This window comes from Cygnus olor, chromosome 1, assembly GCF_009769625.2.
Source record: "Cygnus olor isolate bCygOlo1 chromosome 1, bCygOlo1.pri.v2, whole genome shotgun sequence".
Taxonomy (NCBI): domain Eukaryota; kingdom Metazoa; phylum Chordata; class Aves; order Anseriformes; family Anatidae; genus Cygnus; species Cygnus olor.
In genome coordinates, this window is record NC_049169.1 from 73,247,467 (window position 1) to 73,266,086 (window position 18,620).

An 18,620-nucleotide genomic window follows, 5' to 3' on the forward strand; every position below is an offset into this window, starting at 1 on the left:
TATAGCTCTTTACTCATCTTGTGTCGCACCACCATCCTTTCTGTGGATTCTTATGTGCCACTCCTGTGTTTCATGCAGCTCCGTACCATAACTTGTGGAGTAGTGCAGAGGTTTGTAACCCAGTCAGCAGCTACTGAATATTCAAGGAAGTTTGTTGCTTCTCTGTGCCTGAGCTTTACTTGTCTGTCTGCGTTATGACCGTTCTGTGAAGTAAGCGTTTTACCAAAGCAAGCAGCTTACTAAATTTTGAGTCTGAACTCATACACACAAGCCTTGTGTCATCTGGAAGGCTACGTTATGCAAAACTACTTGGCTGGCTGTTGCTCTTCACTTGGCCTTCAATTCCATCTTTAGCACTAGATCATTTAGAGCCAGTCATCTGGTGATGCATTGTTTGGATTGTGGTAGTTTTCTTCTCATCTTCACTTGTTTTTATAGCCTAGGTCATGTACATAGCATTTAGCTTATACTTAATGTGCTTTTTGGATGAATCGGACTTCTATATGTCTCAGTTGCTGCAACTAGTCTGCGAAGAGCGGCATTTTCCTGCTGGAGTAGGAAAGAGACTGATTTTGATTAATACGCGCTGTTCCTGAAGTGCTGCATTTGTAGTCTGAACATTCAGGAGTTACTGTCTTCTGGAAGATTATTTTTGCCTTTTCTGTTTTGCAAGTGGTAAAATCCTTGATTTGATTAAAGTTTCTGCAGTCACAAATTTTTTAAAAGATGTGAGGATACTGTCATCTTTCAACTTCTATTTCTTACATTTGTGAATATTATGTGTTAATACTACATTTACTATTTGTATTTTCATGCAACTGGTTTCTTCTAACATTACACACTTTCAACTGGAAAGGAAACAGTAGTAGAAACCTAATAATTTCACCTTGAGCAGATGCTATATAACTTCTGCTTTCTTATCACTAAATTATCTAAACGTTTGTGGGTTTTTGTTTTGTTTTTCCCATTGTGGCATGTTGCAATATTTCTGATTATATTTGGTGTCATATAATCTTGATTTGAGTTCTCAGCAACATCTGGGGTGGGAGGATCAGCAAAAAAAATAGGAAATTGTATTTTATGAATTTGTTAAAAGACTGGCATCAGATAACTTGGAAAAATTAGCATGAAATTCTGTGCTGGTTTAGGAAAATCATGCCACAGTATTAGTTCTAAAGATGTGTCACTTATACTTCATTATTTGCAATAAAAGCTAGTAAGCGCCTCATCTTTGCTCTTGAGAACTGGTGTTACCTTTCTTTATGGTTGCCCAAATCTAGGGATAATCTGTAAGCAGTGCTGTCTTCCTTTTTTAAGCAGAGGGTAGTAAGGTACGTCCAAGATGTGGACATAGCACGATAGTTGCTAACATGAGGAAGTACAGTTGGACGGCAGCTATTCTCTCGTGGTCTCAGCAGGTCAGAGTGCATTGGAAAGCTGATCATCCACTCTTGACTTTTCTTGACATATCTGTTGATTTTATTTATTTTTGCTATTTAGCATACTGTTACAAAACAAGAGAAGAATCACCTTATGGCCTAGCGTTTGGATAGTGCTTTTAGGCTAGATCTAAAAACCTCGTGTTCTCGATACTTTGTCAGGCAAACACAGGCAAACTACTTTTGATCTTGAGTCTTTTAATGTTCAAGTTGCAGGGATTTTTAGCTGTCAGCCCCCACAGTAATTCTCTTAATGTTCAAGAACCAGTTTTTCTCTGTCTAGTAAAAGGTCGCCCTAGCTATCCCCTTTGAGCCAATTCAGCTCATTCTCCTTGCAACAGGAAAGCGTTTTGCTGAACTGGCTCTTACTGATGTGCCAGCAGCAGTAAGACCATGTGCAGGATTTCCAAGGCTGGAGTTCACCTGCAAGCAACTGAATGTAAAATTCATTTTATTCATATAGTGTTTAAAGTCATAGTGAAAGGGATACACAAAAGACACTTCTCCCATTCGTTTATTCACATTTTCCATGGATTTTTGTACACTTCCTCAATGTGTTAGAACTAATGAAAACATTGTTACAAGTCGTGAAAAATATCCACTGAAAAATTCAGAGCAGTTTGAAATCTATTAAACTCTAACAGATCATCACATTCAACGTTTTCATTGAATTTATACTAGCTCATGCCACTTTAAGTTGTTTAATGTCAGTTATTTCTTGCACACAGGCACCAGTTACAAAGTTTTAGCAAATACAAATAAGGCATCAGAAAAAGTCTTTAAGGACATTTTAAGTGTTACGGTGCTGCAAAGGGAGCTGAACGGGAGTTGTTACTAAAGCCTACCTCTTAATTGTTTTATGTTCCACAACATATGGAACTATAAATTTCACTTGAACTTTCATGTCCATCAGCCAGAAGAGATTATTAGAAGACACTCACTGTTGTGTTCCCAAATAGACCATTTAAGTACATTACAAAAAAAAAACTACATATAGCAATGTGGTATTTTAAAATAAAATTCACACCAACTGTAATAATCTCCCTTAGTGATGACTCTGAAAAAAAGAAACTGAAATCTTGATTTTCTTTTTTGGGGGAGTAGAAAAATGGGAGGGAAAAGATTTCTAAGCTGCTGAAACTTCACAATCGCAGCAAAAGGAAGAATGCATGTTATCCATTAGATGTTCCAACACCTATGTACAGTTTTAGCAGTCAAGGCATTAACTCAAATTAGGGAGGACCCTTACATTTTTAAGATCAGGCATCTGATTTCCAGCTGTTAAGTATAATATGTGCCAACCAGGAATGCTTCATTGAGTTGAAATCCTGATCAAAATTCCTTCCCTGTATAGCATATGCCACTTTGTTATGAAGGCATTAATTGATTTCTGTGCTAATAACTTGCTTTTAACTCATTTTAGGCCTTTTTTTTCCCCTATGAAATAATCCCTGGCTTTTTGCAATAACAATGTATTTCAATATTTAAAAAAAAATCTTTGCTTTAGTTTCTAGTTAAACAGTCCTAGAGAAGGATTGTGCTTTATACCTGACCAAGTGCAGCTTGACTTCCTTCTCTTGCTTCGTAGTCCAGATAATTGCAGAGTCACTATGAATGGTGTTGATTCAATCTCTAATTTGCAGTAAAACTCTTTCCTACTCTTAGTGGCACCTTTCCCATGTAAAAGTTTTAAAACCATATGTTTATATGTATATCTGACATTCTCATTAACACAGGATTCCTATTACTTTCCCTTAGGCTTTACTGATAAATATGTAAATTGCTAAAGAACCCGGATTTCTCATCTCAATTAGTCTTTCCCACAGCTAATAGAAAATAGTACTTGCTGACATGGATATTGTTTTCCAACACATTTATTATTCTATTTATCTTTCTGTAATATTCTGTGCTCATGCTCAGAATGGCCACCCTTGAATACAATAAAGATGCACTTGCCAGTTTTAGAACCAGGCCAAAGATGTGCGTGCAAAACGCCAAGTCTGCCTCAATTTGGAGGCAAGTCATTAAGGACACATAGAAAGTTCAGTTTGTCTCTAAGTGGTTTAAGTTAATTGGTCCACACTTCAACAGATATATATTAAATCTATATAGCCATTGGATTTAGGAAGTAAACAAACACAAAACTAAGGCCCCTGAAACACTCTGTACTGAATTGTTCTTAAAGTGAGATGTATAAAAAAAATCTGCTTACCCCATCCAGCAATCTAATCTAAAGACACCTCTTCATGGAAACGTGTTTAAAACACTACAGTCAAAAGACAAATGGACTATTAACTGAGCCCTTGGACATTAAACCTGAGCCTATAATAAACTTTCAGGCAATATTCTGTTTTTCATTCATACACAATTAACATGCAAGATCTCAGCTTTTTGGCCTCCAATTAAGGTATCAGAAAGACAAAAAAAAAAGTAGCCTCACTTATTTTCAATGGTTAAACACTAAGCCAGATGAAAAGAAAAAAAAGGCACCAATTTCAAATAATACTTCAAACGGTATCTCAACTCCTTTTGCACTTGAATATTGAAAATGCAATTCCTGTGACCTCAGCATAGCTGAAAGGGGAATGAAGGCCTTTGTTTTTGAACTTTGGTCTAGCAGGCTATAGATCTACTTTAGTTAAGGGGGGGGAGGGAAAAGGCCTTAACCTGAAGCATGCAGTAAATTAGGAATCAAGGCTGCCATTTGTTCTCCGATGGAGAGCAGCAGAAAGCAGGTAAGATGTGCTGCATCTCATCAAGAGGTACTACTGTTTTTTCCCCACTGTTAGGCATTGCAGAGTCCCCTGTGAGAATTGCATCATGCTGCTGCTTTCACCTGCGTTCCCCATGCCCCATTAGCCAGAGGCAGGTTGGCATGTTTCTTTCATCTACCCAAAGCTGGTGAGACAAATACAAGGGCAGTTCAAGTTAAACATTAGCCTCTAGCTCTTTGATAGTTTCTAGAGCTGGAAATGAAGCAGAAAAAATATTTAATAGGGAAGGAGTTTCCAGCCAACTAGGACAAGGTTTGAAAAAGAAAAGGATTAAAAAAAAACACCAAGGTCTGATAAAGCTGAGATGGAAACTCAGAACACTGTTCTGATCTGTGAATTATTGCCACATGGTTTAACTCTACTGAACACAGTTACAGATTAAACTAGTGCTCCCTATTTGTGACAGAAAGCTTGTCCTAGAGCTGCAAACTACTGCTCTATGTTAGGTACTACAGTAACACACTCTATTTTTAGCACAGGGGAAGGGTAATTACTTAAACATACTTATGCACATGGTCTTGGTAGCAGCCCAAGACAAGATAAGGTTTTGTAAAAATCCTGAATTTTGTCTGTGAAAAGCTATCTTCAGTAAAGTATGAGTAAGTAGCACAACACATATACTTACAGCTCTGCCTCTGCTGTGTTTCAGTTTTAGCCCAAGGGATTGGGGAAGAATTCCTCTGAGTGACCATAATGGAAGCAGAAGCCTTTGCCTCTGATTTGTCAGATAAATGCCATCTGTGGTTGTGGTCCAAGATAAACAGTCCTCCAGTTGTCTACTTATAATATTGCACAGCGTTAGCTTGTTGCTACAGTAAGAACAGAACTGACAGTTCTTCTCTAAGAAACACTACTGTCAACAACACTATGCAAGCAAACTTTGTTTTAAATAGCTGGAGATGCAGTCTCCCAGTCCCCAAAAATCACACAAGTCTGTAAGAGTTAAAACAGTACAATATACATCATCATTATTGTTTGGGTACATTGTCATCATTGACAGTTTAAAAATTAGTCTCAACAGAATATGTTAAAATTAAAGTTAAAAATCAGAGTACAGAAACAGTTTAAACAGTTACATTTGAACATCCTCTCAGAACAGGAGGGTTTTGCATTGCACCGCAGTCTATGAAGAATCTCTGGTACCATAATTTTCTACTCTGATTTCAGTCCATTCAGTCAAGTTGGCCAGTGTTAAAAACATGCTTTAATTTAAATGGATGTGGTTTATCCAGAAGAGGTCCTGTATTTAGATGTTGAAAGAAGGGAGCACAGTCCAACACTTGTGTTCTATTAAAGCTTTTATTAGCTAGTTTAGATTTTCCTCACAGATTTTTCCACAGTTTCTATAACAGTTCTTAACATCAGAGTAAGATTTAAGTGTTCAAGTGAAGTTATGGATGAAAAAAAACAGAGCAGCAGCAGTTTGGCAATAATTTCTGAAATCACTGACTGCAATATACTTAAGCCTCCTTCTTCTCCAGTAAGATTTTGTGCAACTCATCTGCGTCCTCACTTGTTTTCACCCTTATTAACATAGTGACAGGAACAGCTGGATTGTTCTCATCAACTGGTGGATTAGGAACACAAACTATAAGAACATTGTTTTTTCCAGTTCTTGTACATGGCATCTTGGGTGGAATTAGAACATTCAACAGTATGTTTCCTGCATAGGACAGAAGAAAAAATTAAAGTTAGAAAATTTCCATCTTTTACTGTAGTATGGATGTTAGTATACTTACTAAATAGGGATTTAAGTTTGTTTTGAAGGAAGGCAATTGACAAGTGCCATATAAACTTGTCTTATTCTTCTCTAAACATCTGTGCATAGCCACTGTTCCTGATTTATCTCCTCAGTAGGAATGAGGAATCTCTATACTATATCCTCCCCTTTTTTAAAGGGAGGAATCTGAAGAATATCAAATTATAGTAGCAGGGCCACGCAAGGAAAAGGAAATGAAACAAAAGGAGAATCAGCAAATAAGGAATTAAGTCACAGTACTTAGTTTATGCTTACACAAGTTATTCATTCTTAAGCCCAGATCGTAAGCAGAAGCAAAAAGTTAGCTTTAACACACGTACAGACATAATTAAAAAAAAAACGACAAACCATTGTAGAATAAGTACTTTGTGTCCTCGAATCATACACCACAACTGATGTTGATACCACCAAGTTACTAATAACGGCTTTATGTCAACTTGTTAAATTCTGTCATGAGTATGAGATACTCAGTATTAGTGGTGTATTAAAACAATTGCAAACAAACTCAAAATCTGCTTCAACAGAAGATGCACCCATTTTGTAAACCTGGTAAATAGTTCAGAACACGGTAGTAGTATTTAGGGTAAAGTCAGTCTTCGCCTTCCTTTCCAGTTCAGTTTTTTCAAACACAGTGAGATTTTAGGAAAGGATTACAGCACTGTGTGAAGATAGCAAAAAAGGAAAGTGTGCATCACTATCACTGTAGCAGCTTGTACAAACCAATGCTTGAAAACACCAAACTAAAATGTCTTAAAAGTGTACGAGCTGAAAAGGGATTTCCTGATACATCACCTCAGATGAAAGTAGAGGGAATTAAATCAACATAATGAAAATTAGCATCAGCTGAGTAAAAACTAAGACTTCTGTTATAGGGCATGCAAGTTGGAAAAAGCAAGTTTTCACCTGCTCTACTCATTCAGACCCCTAAAGAAATGCTGAGAACAATGACAACTCTGCCATACATCTGCCTTCAGTTTTATGGCTAAGAACTGTCTTGATGGAGCCTCGTTTCCATCAAAACAAGTAAATGATGTAGAAGTGACTGACACAAGAATCCCAATCTCACCAGACATTTGAAAGCTTCACCTAATGGGTCTGCGGAAGGTTTTTACAGACTTACCAGAACACTTTATAAAGTGAAACTGAGATGAGATTTACCAGTGACCTATAGGTACACTATGGCTTAAGTTCTCACATCTTTTATATGCATAATTTATTCTGTTTTACTGAAGTTGTGAAGTACTAGTGAACTCCATATTCACATTTGCTGAAGCAAGGTACTAAGAGGTAGTAAAGTTTCTCAACAATTAATATCAAAACATGTGACAATTTGCCTGCATCTCAGCAGGAAATATGTTGATCTTCATTCTTCACACCTCTGATGCATTTATACATGATTGTGGCATTTTCAAGCTGAGCTTCGAAGCCATTAAACAAGTCAGGAATAGAGAACAGCTATTAAAACATAAAGGGGAAAAAAGTATCCAAACATAAGCCATAACCTATTGCTTCCTTGCACTGCTTAAAGTGTGTTATTTCAGAATACCTGTTAAAGGCATACAATTGCTTGAAATTATTCAGAAGAAAAAGTTTTTCATTAACCTTGTCAGTTATGCTGTGTAACAAAATCTAATGTTTTGCAGGGAATTTTACATCGAGACTTGTTACTAGATCAAATTTACTTACCTAAATTGGTATCTGCTCGGACTAGGAGCTGAGTTTTCTCATTTCCTGCTGGTTTCAAGTGTAATGTTCCTACACCTTTTTCTTTAAACTCATTATCCTTTTTGTAGAACAGTTTGCATCTGTGCACAGAAAAAAAAGCAAACCTAGTTTGCGCAGATATGCAGAGATAAAATACAAATATCTCCAAATATATACATGCGTAGATATATGCATGTATCTGACTCCCAGTAAGCTGTTTAATAATAATCAGTTAACATGCTGTGAGTAGCATAAATATTTATTCTTCCTGATCCTGTTTCATTCTCTAACAGATGCACTAGAACAGTTCAGTTGGAAGGGACTTTCAAAGATTCAATCCAACTGCCTGACCTCTTCAGAGCTAACCAAAAGTTAAAGCCTATTATAAGGGCATTATCCCAATGTCTCGAGCACTGACAGGCCTGGGGCACCAACCACCTCTCTAGGAAGCCTCTTCCAGTGTCTGACCACACTTGCAGTAAAGATTTTTCCTAATATCCAGTCTGAACCTGCCCTAGTGCAGCTGTATGACATTGCCTCCCATCCTGTCAGCAGCAATCAGCTCCACTTCCCCTCCTCAGGGAGCTGCAGAGAGCAGTGAGGTCACTTCTCGTCTCCTTTTCGCCAGACTGGGCAACTCAAGTGTCCTAAGCCTCTCACAGGACATGCCTGCCAGCCCTCGTACCAGCTTTGTTAACATCCCCTGGACACTTTCAAGGACCTTAACATCCTTTTTATATTGTGAAGCCCTGAACTGCACACAATATTCAAAATGAGGCCACACCAACAATATATATAGTGGGGGAATCACCTCTTTTGATCAGCTGACTATGCTGTGTTTAATGCACCCCAAGTTGTGGTACAATGGTACTTAACAGTTCAGAAAAAGGAAGGTCAGTCTTTCTTTCAGTACTGAAATGACAAACGTTACTTTCAGGGGGAAAAAAAAGACAACATATAGCAACTTGTATTCAGGATCTATAAGGAATAATGAAGGAGTAGCAGCTGTAATTACTGTAAGGCACTATTTTAAAACAGTGATTGCAAAACACTACAAACTTACTGTATCATTCTGGACTTATAATAGGACTTTTACATAAGATTTGAAAACCCTGGAGCTTGTCTTAAAACAACAAACCTAATACCATTCTTAATAAATTGGCTTGCAACTTCTCTTAGATGAAGTAAAATACTTTTGTACATGAAAATTCTCTGCCAAGTGTTAAGCAGACATACAATTACTTGGACTACTAAACATGATTTGAAAAACTGTTTCAGGTGGAGTTAATCTCACTTTGACATTAGAAGTACAACTTGTTCACTCCTTCATACAACAGTTTGTATTTTCCAGCTGAAGAGTCTTATTTTAGGCTACACAAATAACTAAGCATCCAACTGGTTTTGAAAGTACAGTAAGTTATTTCTGTAGTGCATGCCCTACAATTTAAGCTCACAAAACCTGGTGAAGGCAGAAATTTTTTCAATCATTTAAAAAAATGATCACAAATGGCCATCACAGCTGTGTCCAAGACACAATATTACTAAGATCCTACTTATCTTTGTAAGTACCTTTTTACAAGTGGAACTTCATGTTCTACACAGCTTCCTAAGAAGGAAGTCAAGATTAACTAGGAAGTCAAGAACATGTCATTAATTTTTTACACTGCAGTGGTTAAGAATAGCAAAACATAGGTATGAATTCTATTTTCAATTTGCTATTCTAAGGTAAAGTCACTTACTTCTTTGAGTAGAAAGCATCATCCTCTTTTATTTCATTAACAATGACTTTTGGTGGCTCTTCTTCCTTCTCTTCTCCATCTTTAAATAAGAAGTTGTAATACATCCCATATGTTAATGTTATAAGCATATAATCTGGAAGGTGTTTCGACTTGTTAACTAGAATTAGTTTATGCATGCTGTATGTTACATAAACATGCAGAGCCTGTCAGTAATTGCCAAAATACCTTTAAGTCAATGTGGGCTCTAAAGAAGCTTTACCTACAGAAAGAGTCTTTGTTTTCATTCAGCCACAGGCCTCAAACAACTTCATGCTCACCTTCAATTTAAACTGAATGAAAATACCCAACCATCAAACAATCAAAAAACAAATTAAAATACAAAGTTTAATGAGTAAAATTTAAGTTAAAGCCTTTTGATGGGGAAAAACAGTTGTAAAGTTTCCAAGAGTAGCCTTTACCAATTATACATACCCCCAGAGGACAAGTTTAATTTGGGGGAAGGGTAATCAGGAGCGACAGCCAAGAAACAGGGACAGGATTATGCCTTTCCAGTCCCTACAGCTGCTATAGCATTTCTATAGCTGACTATACCCAAATTAGCTAAAAACTTTCAAGTAGCATGCGATTTTATTGTCTCTTGTGGTCTGGTAAATAAGACGTATGAAATCACGATGGATCTTTTAATTAATCTATTGGGGAAAAGCACCAGGTATGAAGTGTACCACAGGCTCAAAGATGAACATACCAGTTGTTTTAAGTTTCATCATTTCAAGTCTTATATTCAGCTAAAAAAACATTCTATTACAGAGAGTATAAATTTGACAGACATGCATAGGTCTTGGTAATCTTATACTTTGAGTGTTACTTAAGCAGCATGCAATACTGAGAATTCCATATTGCTAGTAAAATTTTGCAGTTTTCAAATTCAGTAACTATGATTTAGTTCAACTTGGTGCTATTTCATCTTTGCAGTACTCTTCAGTCACAATCATTCACCGTTTACCATTAAAATGTTTTTTGAAAATAGAATTTACCTTTATCATCACTATTCCCACTTTCTGTCTGAGCTTCTAACACATTGGTGGATACTGCAGTGAGAGACTTTGTTGGGTTTGTGTCTTTTCCAAACAAACCTGAATTCCCAGGAGAGAATGAGAAACTACTAAGTGTTCCTGAGCCAAGGGAACCCAAAACAGAACTGTTGACACTCTTGCCAAAATTAAATGAGACAGTTGATGTAGCTCCTAACGATGGGCCTCTTTTTTCTGCTGTAACTTCAGGTTTTTTGTCCGAGGTATCCTCAGTTTTGTTGTTAAACAAAAATGTTGATCCTTGCTGTAGCTTTGAATTCCCAAATGTGGAAACAGACTGAGTGCCAGGTGTCTTGCTGCTTTCATTTTCAGACCCACTATCACTACTGCTTCCATGTTGTTGTTCAATAGTTGCTAAATACTTCTCATAGTCTCTGAAGATGGGTGTCAGATCACACAAGGGGTTTGTGTTTACATGCTTAACTATCCAGTCACGCACAGAACAGTTTAAAGCTGCTAACTGTTTGTGATAAACACTAGAGCTGCAGACTTTACTCTGAGTATAGCCAGAAGATGATGGTTGGCTGCCACCATTAGCTTTTGGACTTGCAGCTTTCTTTTCAGTAAATGCAGTAGTAGCCGGACCATTTGATATGGTGGATCCTATTAAAAGAAAAGCATGGTTTAGAGTTCTTTTTTTTTTCCTCCAAACTGCATTTCTCATAAAACCCTAAGCTAATATCTCCATTATTTCTGTATTAAATCCATTAGTTTTGTACAGTTATTACAGTGTAGTGTGTTGCATCACGACACTGTGTGCTAGATAGCACAGTTTCAAAGTGTCCGATAGCAAATGTGTTCCATTGCCTTTATCTCTAAAAGGTTTTATCTCCAGTATTACATCAAGAATGACTTCAGTTTCCACCTCTTAAAACTGCATGTATTTGATAACTTGTCTCTCCACCAGTATAAAAATCTTTATGAAATTTTACAAAGATCAAGTCTTAAAACCTTAAAGCAGAACTACAGGGTTAGTGAAAAAACAAATTCCATCATTACATTAACCTACAGAACTTATGGCTGAATTTTCTGATGAATATGCATGCTTATTTAAAACTTACCAAATACAGATTGTGTTTCAGAGGTTGTCTTCAAACTGCTGAACAAAGGAGTACTAGAGATACTACTGCTTCCGTTAGACAGGCCTTCTAAAGGCTTTATTCCTGCACCATTACCAAACCCACTGAAGCCACCGCTGCCTTTTCCAGAAGGCAACATAAAGCCTTTAAACCCTTTAAATGCTCCTCCACCTTCAGACTGGGGAGAAAAGAGAAAAAGACAACCAGTTACATACACCTCTATACTTCTATCCTCACTTGATATTCCATTTATTTTACCCTTGTTCACTGTGTCATTTCATGCCTTATTTCATGTCCCTTATTCTAAGTCAGCTATGTAAACAGAGTTAGCAGCTTCCTTATGACACATACTCCTGCTATTTTTAAAAGACTCAGATGTTTGGAATGAAAATAAACTAGTTAGAGGAAGTGGATACCTAGAAGCTGTTCAGAGCAGTGGATGTGTCTGACTACCTATTTAGAGATTCAAAGCATTTTGTTTTCTTTAAATAATTACGTAGCAATATGTAATTGTAGGCTTATTTTCAGGAACTTTTAGCATTTACAACCACAATTAGAGTCTAACACTTCAAACCACTCATCAAAACAGTCTATTTTGTAGTCACCTGTGTAACATTTCAGTGACTTACAAAAAAATATTCCTATGTCACTGACAGGAAAAACAAAGACAGACTGTACTTGGATAAAGTAACATGTATGCTCTTTTCGACTTCTTCATTACCTAGTTCTGAACATGATCTTTATGACCATAATATTTTATGGTGTAGTTTCTTACATGTTTTTAAAATACGGTCATACAGCACGATTTGCAACCAAACAGGCACTGCTACTTTTAGCTACTACATGTAACATCTTTTGAGGTAATGAGCATTTATTACTGGAGTAGAAATCCTCTACTTTCAGTGTCTCTGCACAGAAGTCAGAGGAAAAGGAGAATCATTTTCAAGTTTCATCTCCTTTTGCTACTGAGAAATAGCAGAACTCGGCAACTGTAGGTTCACTTCTGGTATCTGGCCTTACGGGTCTGGGCTCTTTCTGTTTCCCTTCGTGCTTTACTTTTTCCAATTAAGTCATTGATTCCTCATTTCTAGTTAGCTATTTTTATCCTGTCTTTGATCAGTCCTACCTCTCTCTCTGGACATTCCAGTTAAACAGCAGTCTCTGTCTTTGTAGCATTCTGCTTGCTCCATTTAGGAACTTCAGTAAACTTCAAGTTTGTTTTTGTAAATGTTTCACAGATTTATCATGCAGACTCAGCTGTTCTGCCATCTCTTCTGCTTTTTAGACTTTGTCTAGCCTATCCTACCTCTTCTTCCAGCTCTGATCCTTAACAGCTAACTCCCAGCCTTCTGACTATTTCTTCTGCAATCATCTAGTCCCCTTTCTCAACCGTTTTTCCATTTGCTTTTGTCTCTGAATCTCTCCTGTTCAAGTTCTGTTTGGTTTTTTTGTTTGTGTTTTTTTTTTTTTTTTTTTTTTTTTTTTTACTTACATCAGAGTCCTCTACCACCTCTATGGCTAAAACTACCATAGGCAAAAGTGGGATGGGACACGATTTATATTGCTAGAACAGAAGGAAAATAAAGAGCACAAGAGAAAATAACCTAACCTGTAACTGTGCCTAGTCCTGTTCTATCTAAAGGAAAGGTTGGACGTGGTGCTTACGGACATGGTTTAGTGGGTGATGTTGGTCGTAGGGTGATGGTTGGACCAGATGATCTTGGAGGTCTGTTCCAACCTTAATGATTCTATCTAAAAGCAAGTCGGATGATAGGTAAAATTTCTGCTCTGTTTCTGACACAGAGCATGCACTCTTGAGAGAGCACAGAAAGATATATATGACAAAGCATCTGTCGAAGATTTTTGAAAGGACTATAGTCTGGTTAGATTGGGTAAACCCACAACAAAGTCCAACTTCCTTTCTGTGTTCGTTATTGCAAAGAGTAGGAGGCACTAAAGCTCTTCAATGGGAAGGAACATTATCATTCTTTAAAAGAATGATCTCTCTCACTCTCACATCAACTTAACAATTTGGCTTTTACTTGTTTAATGCCTGCCTTGGACATCCCCCAGCCATCCAGTATGGTTAACTAATATCTTTTGATTTCCAGGCTTCTACCTCTGCAAAGATTGGAAGCGCAGGAGCTGACTAGTTGCATATACACTTTAAATGATAACTTTATGTAGTATTGTTACAGGCCCAACGTAAAAATTTGAACACTTATGTCATATTTTGCAACTGAGTCAAACTATGACAATCATGTTCAGTGATTACATTACCTCTGATCCAATGTTTCGGCGCTTTGCTTTTTTAATAGCTCTGTTCTTCAGGACTTCCTCACTAGCCACTGAGAAGGTTCCCACCTTTGAGAAGAAGTTATGAAATCATTAGTGAAATTCTCAGAATGCATAAAAGTATCATAGTCTGAAGAAATGGCTGAGATGCTGAGATAGTTTTTGAATACATCTGTAACACTTTTCCCTAACAACTAAGGAATGAAAAAAATTACAGTACTGTGATTAGTAAAATATAAAAATATTATAGTACTGTTGATACTGGCACAGTTCTGTCTTCCCTGTTCTACATTTAATTTCCTTTCATACAGACTGCAATCTCAATTTTTCTAGGACAAATAATTCAAGAAATTTTGTGGTTTTTTAAACAAGAAAATAGTATCTTTGCTGAAGGTAATCTGTCAGTATTGCACTGTTACGAACAATACTCAGCTTGGAGGAGGTATATTGAGATGTATTGACAATATTCCACAATCTTGGAAGTTCAGTTATCAGTGAAGGTAGATCATTATTAATTACTACCCCAAAATAAATGAGGAAATCAAGTTTGTTTATATTCATATTTCTGGAAGAGTACTATCAGTTTTCTTTCTTACAGTCTATAAGCCTAAACATTCAATATTTTTAGTAGCATAGAAGCTAGCATAATTTGTTTAGAGATAAAACACAAGCCTTAAATAAATATTAGACACTAACATGGAAGTCTCTTTTTACAACCAGATGAAGCGCCTCATTTGACTGTTTGTTTAGGTCCCCTGGCTGTGTATGGACATTCTGCTAAGCACTTCGAACTAATGTACTTCTGAAATTAACTACTACTGACCTATAAAACAGCTGGGAGTGATATGAAAAAAATATCCAGACTGTATTATGTCAGTGAAACTTACAATCAACTATTTCAAGAAATCAAAGCCACTTTTCCTGTGAACTGAATAAACATCCATCACACAGCTGAAGGGTTCAAAAGTATTATACATTCTAACATGCCTGGGTTTCTCTTTAAAAATGTAAAGTTGCTTTCCTCTAAGCCACTGATGTCATTTTAACTGTTAAAAGCTGTTTTGCCATGTGGTCTGCATATACTGGAAGCTTTATATAAAATAATCTTTAATATACTTTCAACTAATTTCACTGTAGATTTCACCCACAAGGTGAATGGCGCACGTAAATAACTATCCTGCTACCTGCTGGGGCGAAAAAAAAATCTAATGTATAGTTCACCTCCTCAGCTTCATCCTCCTGATCCCAGTTTCTGTCAGTCAGTTCCTTTTCTGCAATTCTCTTTGCCATTTTTTCACACCTGTGTATAAAAACAATCAGAAATGCAGAGAATCAAATACACGGGAATTAAATTCTAAGCAACCTTGATTTGTATTATTCAGAACAAGTAACGAGAATCAGAGTTCATACAGAAGTCAGTCAAAATTGGAATGACCGTTGAAAACCGAGTGTTTTTAAAAACAATGAACAGCACGTGAAACTGGAGTTGTGGTTATTAGCCAAACTTGATATTAAATTTAAACAACAATAGAAACATGCAGTTCAACTACAGGTTAACTGTTCTTTAGCAGCTGAGCTGGCTAAAAAATTCCTTTCAGTCCCATGATCCATTCCTCATCACTGCTTACTCTGAAGGGCTGAAAAAAAAAAAAAAAAAAAAACCAAAACCATTGAACACATGAAAAAGGATCTGGTTAAAAGATTCCATATCGCAGTCCATCTTGCTTCAGGATACCCAAGGTAAACACCAGGAGTCTTGCAAGAGTAAAGTTGCTTGACAGCACCTAAAATGAATACTGATAAGGACCTACTGAAGCAACTGGCCAGACAGCTTACTTTGGTTAAAGATGAACATACTCTGCTACAAAAACCAGGGTTGCTAGGACATTAATGAGAATGTTGAAAAAAATCTATTGCAAATAAATAGGTGACTTTTCCTCTAAAAGAGACCTAAGATGTATCATTGGTTTTAGATCAATTAATGTAAGCAGCTAATTGTTATTTTGCTAGTTACCTCTGCAATGTAAAGCAAAAGCAACTCCGGAGAAGTAATGCTTGTAGTTTTAACTTCCGACTTCCATTTTAGTAAAGTACAATTCATTAGCTGTGCTCAAAAACAAAGAATGAATCGAGCTATGTTATTTTATCTGAAAGACTTGGCAAACAATCACAGTACTAAAGTTTTATATGGAAAGAAGTTATTTTGACTATGATTTTATCATCCGACGTTAATATGAAAACTTTTCAGAGAAAAGATGTAGTTTTGTAGCAACACAGGTCTTAAGCAAGTGCTAGAGTTAAAAATTCCTCAAAAAAAAAAAAAAACAACTTAGGTTTCTGATTGAGACCTGAACAGAAGATAAATCCACAAATAGTTGAATTTCAGAGCCAAAAATGACAACACATGATTACAGAACATCTTGCTTAGCCAATTAAATATTTTTAAACAGAACAGTAAATCTAACTGCACAGCAGTCTTACAAAGGTCGTAAGTCAAAGCTGTGAGTTTTGGTCTGACACATATTTCACAAGCAGAGGCAAAGTTATTAGGATCTTTCAGAAGGGCAGTGACAAAGACTGGTTTATATAAATGCTTTAAAATGGCATAAACCACACCATACATAAAGCAGGTGTCCTACTATGCAACTCATGATTCTCTGCAGACTGGCTATTTAAATCTAAGCCAGTGAAAAAACTAAAGATACTTATTTTAAAATTGGCTCCCTGATATAGTTTTCCACAGGAGTATACAAACACTTGCCACCAGAGGAAGGCAAGATTGCATCTCTTTGGCAGCAGCCACAGCTCAAAGGCTTGTGAGACTATAACCTAGAATTACTCCATCAGATCCCACAGAAGATCAAATTACCACTCGACGCCAGCCACTAAAGCATTACAAGCACTACATTAACCAGAAAGCCTATTCTCCACTAAAAGGAAAAAGCAGTAACCAAATTGGCCTAGGCTCCAGGTTCTTTACACCTACCTCTGTTTACATGATTTCTCTAGATCAGTACTGAAAATAGGAGCAGACAAGAGTATCTAACATACACAAGCAGCAAGAGAATTCTAGACATTTCTAACCTGTGAAAGAAGCAATGCAAAGCCACCTCTATCTGATGTTTTCTATACATATACACAGGACAACCTTCAAGAAGTTTTTGTAGCAAGTGTTCTGAATAGGTATTGGAGTATTTTGAGAAACACCGTTTTATTTGAAAGGCACAACAGAGAGGTTTTGTTGAGCTACTGCAATCCACCTAGTAAGTTATTTACTACGCCTTACTTAATGTAACATGAGAACAGGTCTGAATTTTAACATTTGCATTCCACAGTACAGTTTACCTACTATAAAGCTTAAAAACTTGCCCTATTGGAACGCAAGACCTAATACTGGGGAGTGGAACAAGTCACTAGTCCTTCATCCATACTTAGGAGCCCTCAGCCCCACCGTGTGAAGATGTCATGTACACTGCAGCCACTTTTTACCCCCTGCTCCAAGGCAGGAAGCGTCCGGGGCTCCTGGCAGTAACAAAAGCCCCAGAACTGGGCGGGTGCATGGTGGTAGAGCCGGGTTTCTCCATTCCTGAGGCACTGCTCTATTTCACCGCAGACTCCTGCGGTAGCACGCACGGTCCCCCTACCTTCCTTGTCAGGAGCCCTGCAGCCGCCCCGAGGAAGTCCTAACTTTCCTCCCTTCCCCCCAGCCGTTAAACGCAGCTCGCACTCCCCCAAAACCGCCGGCACTCCTCTCCCCAAGGCGCCGTCCGTCCGCCCCTCACAACCCTGTGCGTATCCGTAAGGCTCCGGGGGGCTCCCCGGCCGCCCGGCAGCACCCTGCTTTGCGACCCCAAACGGCCTCGTTATTCCGCCGGGTGTTCGGGGGGCGGGGGGGAGGGTGGGGGTGGGGGCAGGCACGTTTTCAGGCCGATCCTGCCCTCCGCCCTGCGGGAAACCCGCGCCTTCTCTCACGGGCCGGGCACAGGGGACGGTGCTGCCACTTACCCCCGGAACACCTCCCCTCGCGAGGAGCGACGCTCGCTGCGGGGCCGAGGCTGCTGCGGGTGGGTGTCGGAGCCTGCTCGCGGCCTGCCGGGCTCCAGACCCCGCTCAGCATCTCCCTACCGGACTCCCCGACGCCGCCGCCATTTTGTGCCTGCGGGAAGGCGGCGAGCAGCGCACCAAGGCACCCGGCGGACACCGTCCCCCCCCCAGCCCTGCAGCAGCGCGCATGCGCCCTTTGCTCCGCCGCCGCCGCTCGGGCGGCGCATGCTCGGTGCGACAGGTGGGCGGCTGTTCGAATGGGGGGGCACGTGCGCGCGCGGGCGTTGCGGCCGTTGGCTGAGGCGTTGCTGGTGGGGGCGGCCCGCGGCGCACGGTGGCGGCCGGTTTGCGGCCAGACCCCGGCTTGTCGCCCTTCCTCCTCCCCGCGCGATTAAAGCGTGGGGTTATAGCTGGAAGCCACTGGGGAAAAGGCGATGCTCTCCCCTGTAGGATTGAAACAGTGGTCTCCAAGCGTTTTTGCATGATGTGCAGTGCTCGTGTGGCTGTAGGGCAGTAACGGTGACAATGACAGCAGTCAGAAGGACCTGAAAACTGTGGTCTGAAGTCTTAGGATGCTAAGCTAGCAGGTGGAAATACCCCGACCTAAAATTTAAACAACAAACTTTTCATAAAGAACACGCTCTTGTAAAGCTTACCAATTCAATATATGGGATGGCAAACCCACCCCCCCCCCCC

General features: G+C 38.7%; 1 protein-coding gene across 1 annotated transcript; it reads right to left on the minus strand.

The window, feature by feature from the left end:
- Positions 1-5,493: 5,493 nt before the first annotated feature.
- On the minus strand, positions 5,494-18,150 carry NUP50 (nucleoporin 50). Its single transcript, XM_040565147.1, has 8 exons — positions 17,886-18,150; positions 15,102-15,180; positions 13,866-13,949; positions 11,568-11,763; positions 10,450-11,109; positions 9,416-9,494; positions 7,659-7,777; positions 5,494-5,876 (listed from the first exon to the last, which is right to left on the minus strand). The coding sequence occupies exons 2-8, from the start codon at positions 15,168-15,170 to the stop codon at positions 5,674-5,676; spliced, it is 1,410 nt and encodes a 469-aa protein (XP_040421081.1). The 5' UTR covers positions 15,171-15,180; positions 17,886-18,150; the 3' UTR covers positions 5,494-5,673.
- Positions 18,151-18,620: the final 470 nt, after the last annotated feature.

What these genes read in the sequence shown, in the direction of transcription:
- NUP50 (XM_040565147.1), bottom strand. Translation starts at nt 15,170, where the DNA reads ATGGCAAAGAGAATTGCAGAAAAGGAACTGACTGACAGAAACTGGGAT. An exon ending in TGAAACACAATCTGTATTTG is followed by an intron (nt 11,110 to 11,567) that starts GTAAGTTTTAAA and finishes TTCTTTTAATAG; the next exon opens with GATCCACCATATCAAATGGT. An exon ending in CCGAGCAGATACCAATTTAG is followed by an intron (nt 5,877 to 7,658) that starts GTAAGTAAATTT and finishes TGTCCTATGCAG; the next exon opens with GAAACATACTGTTGAATGTT.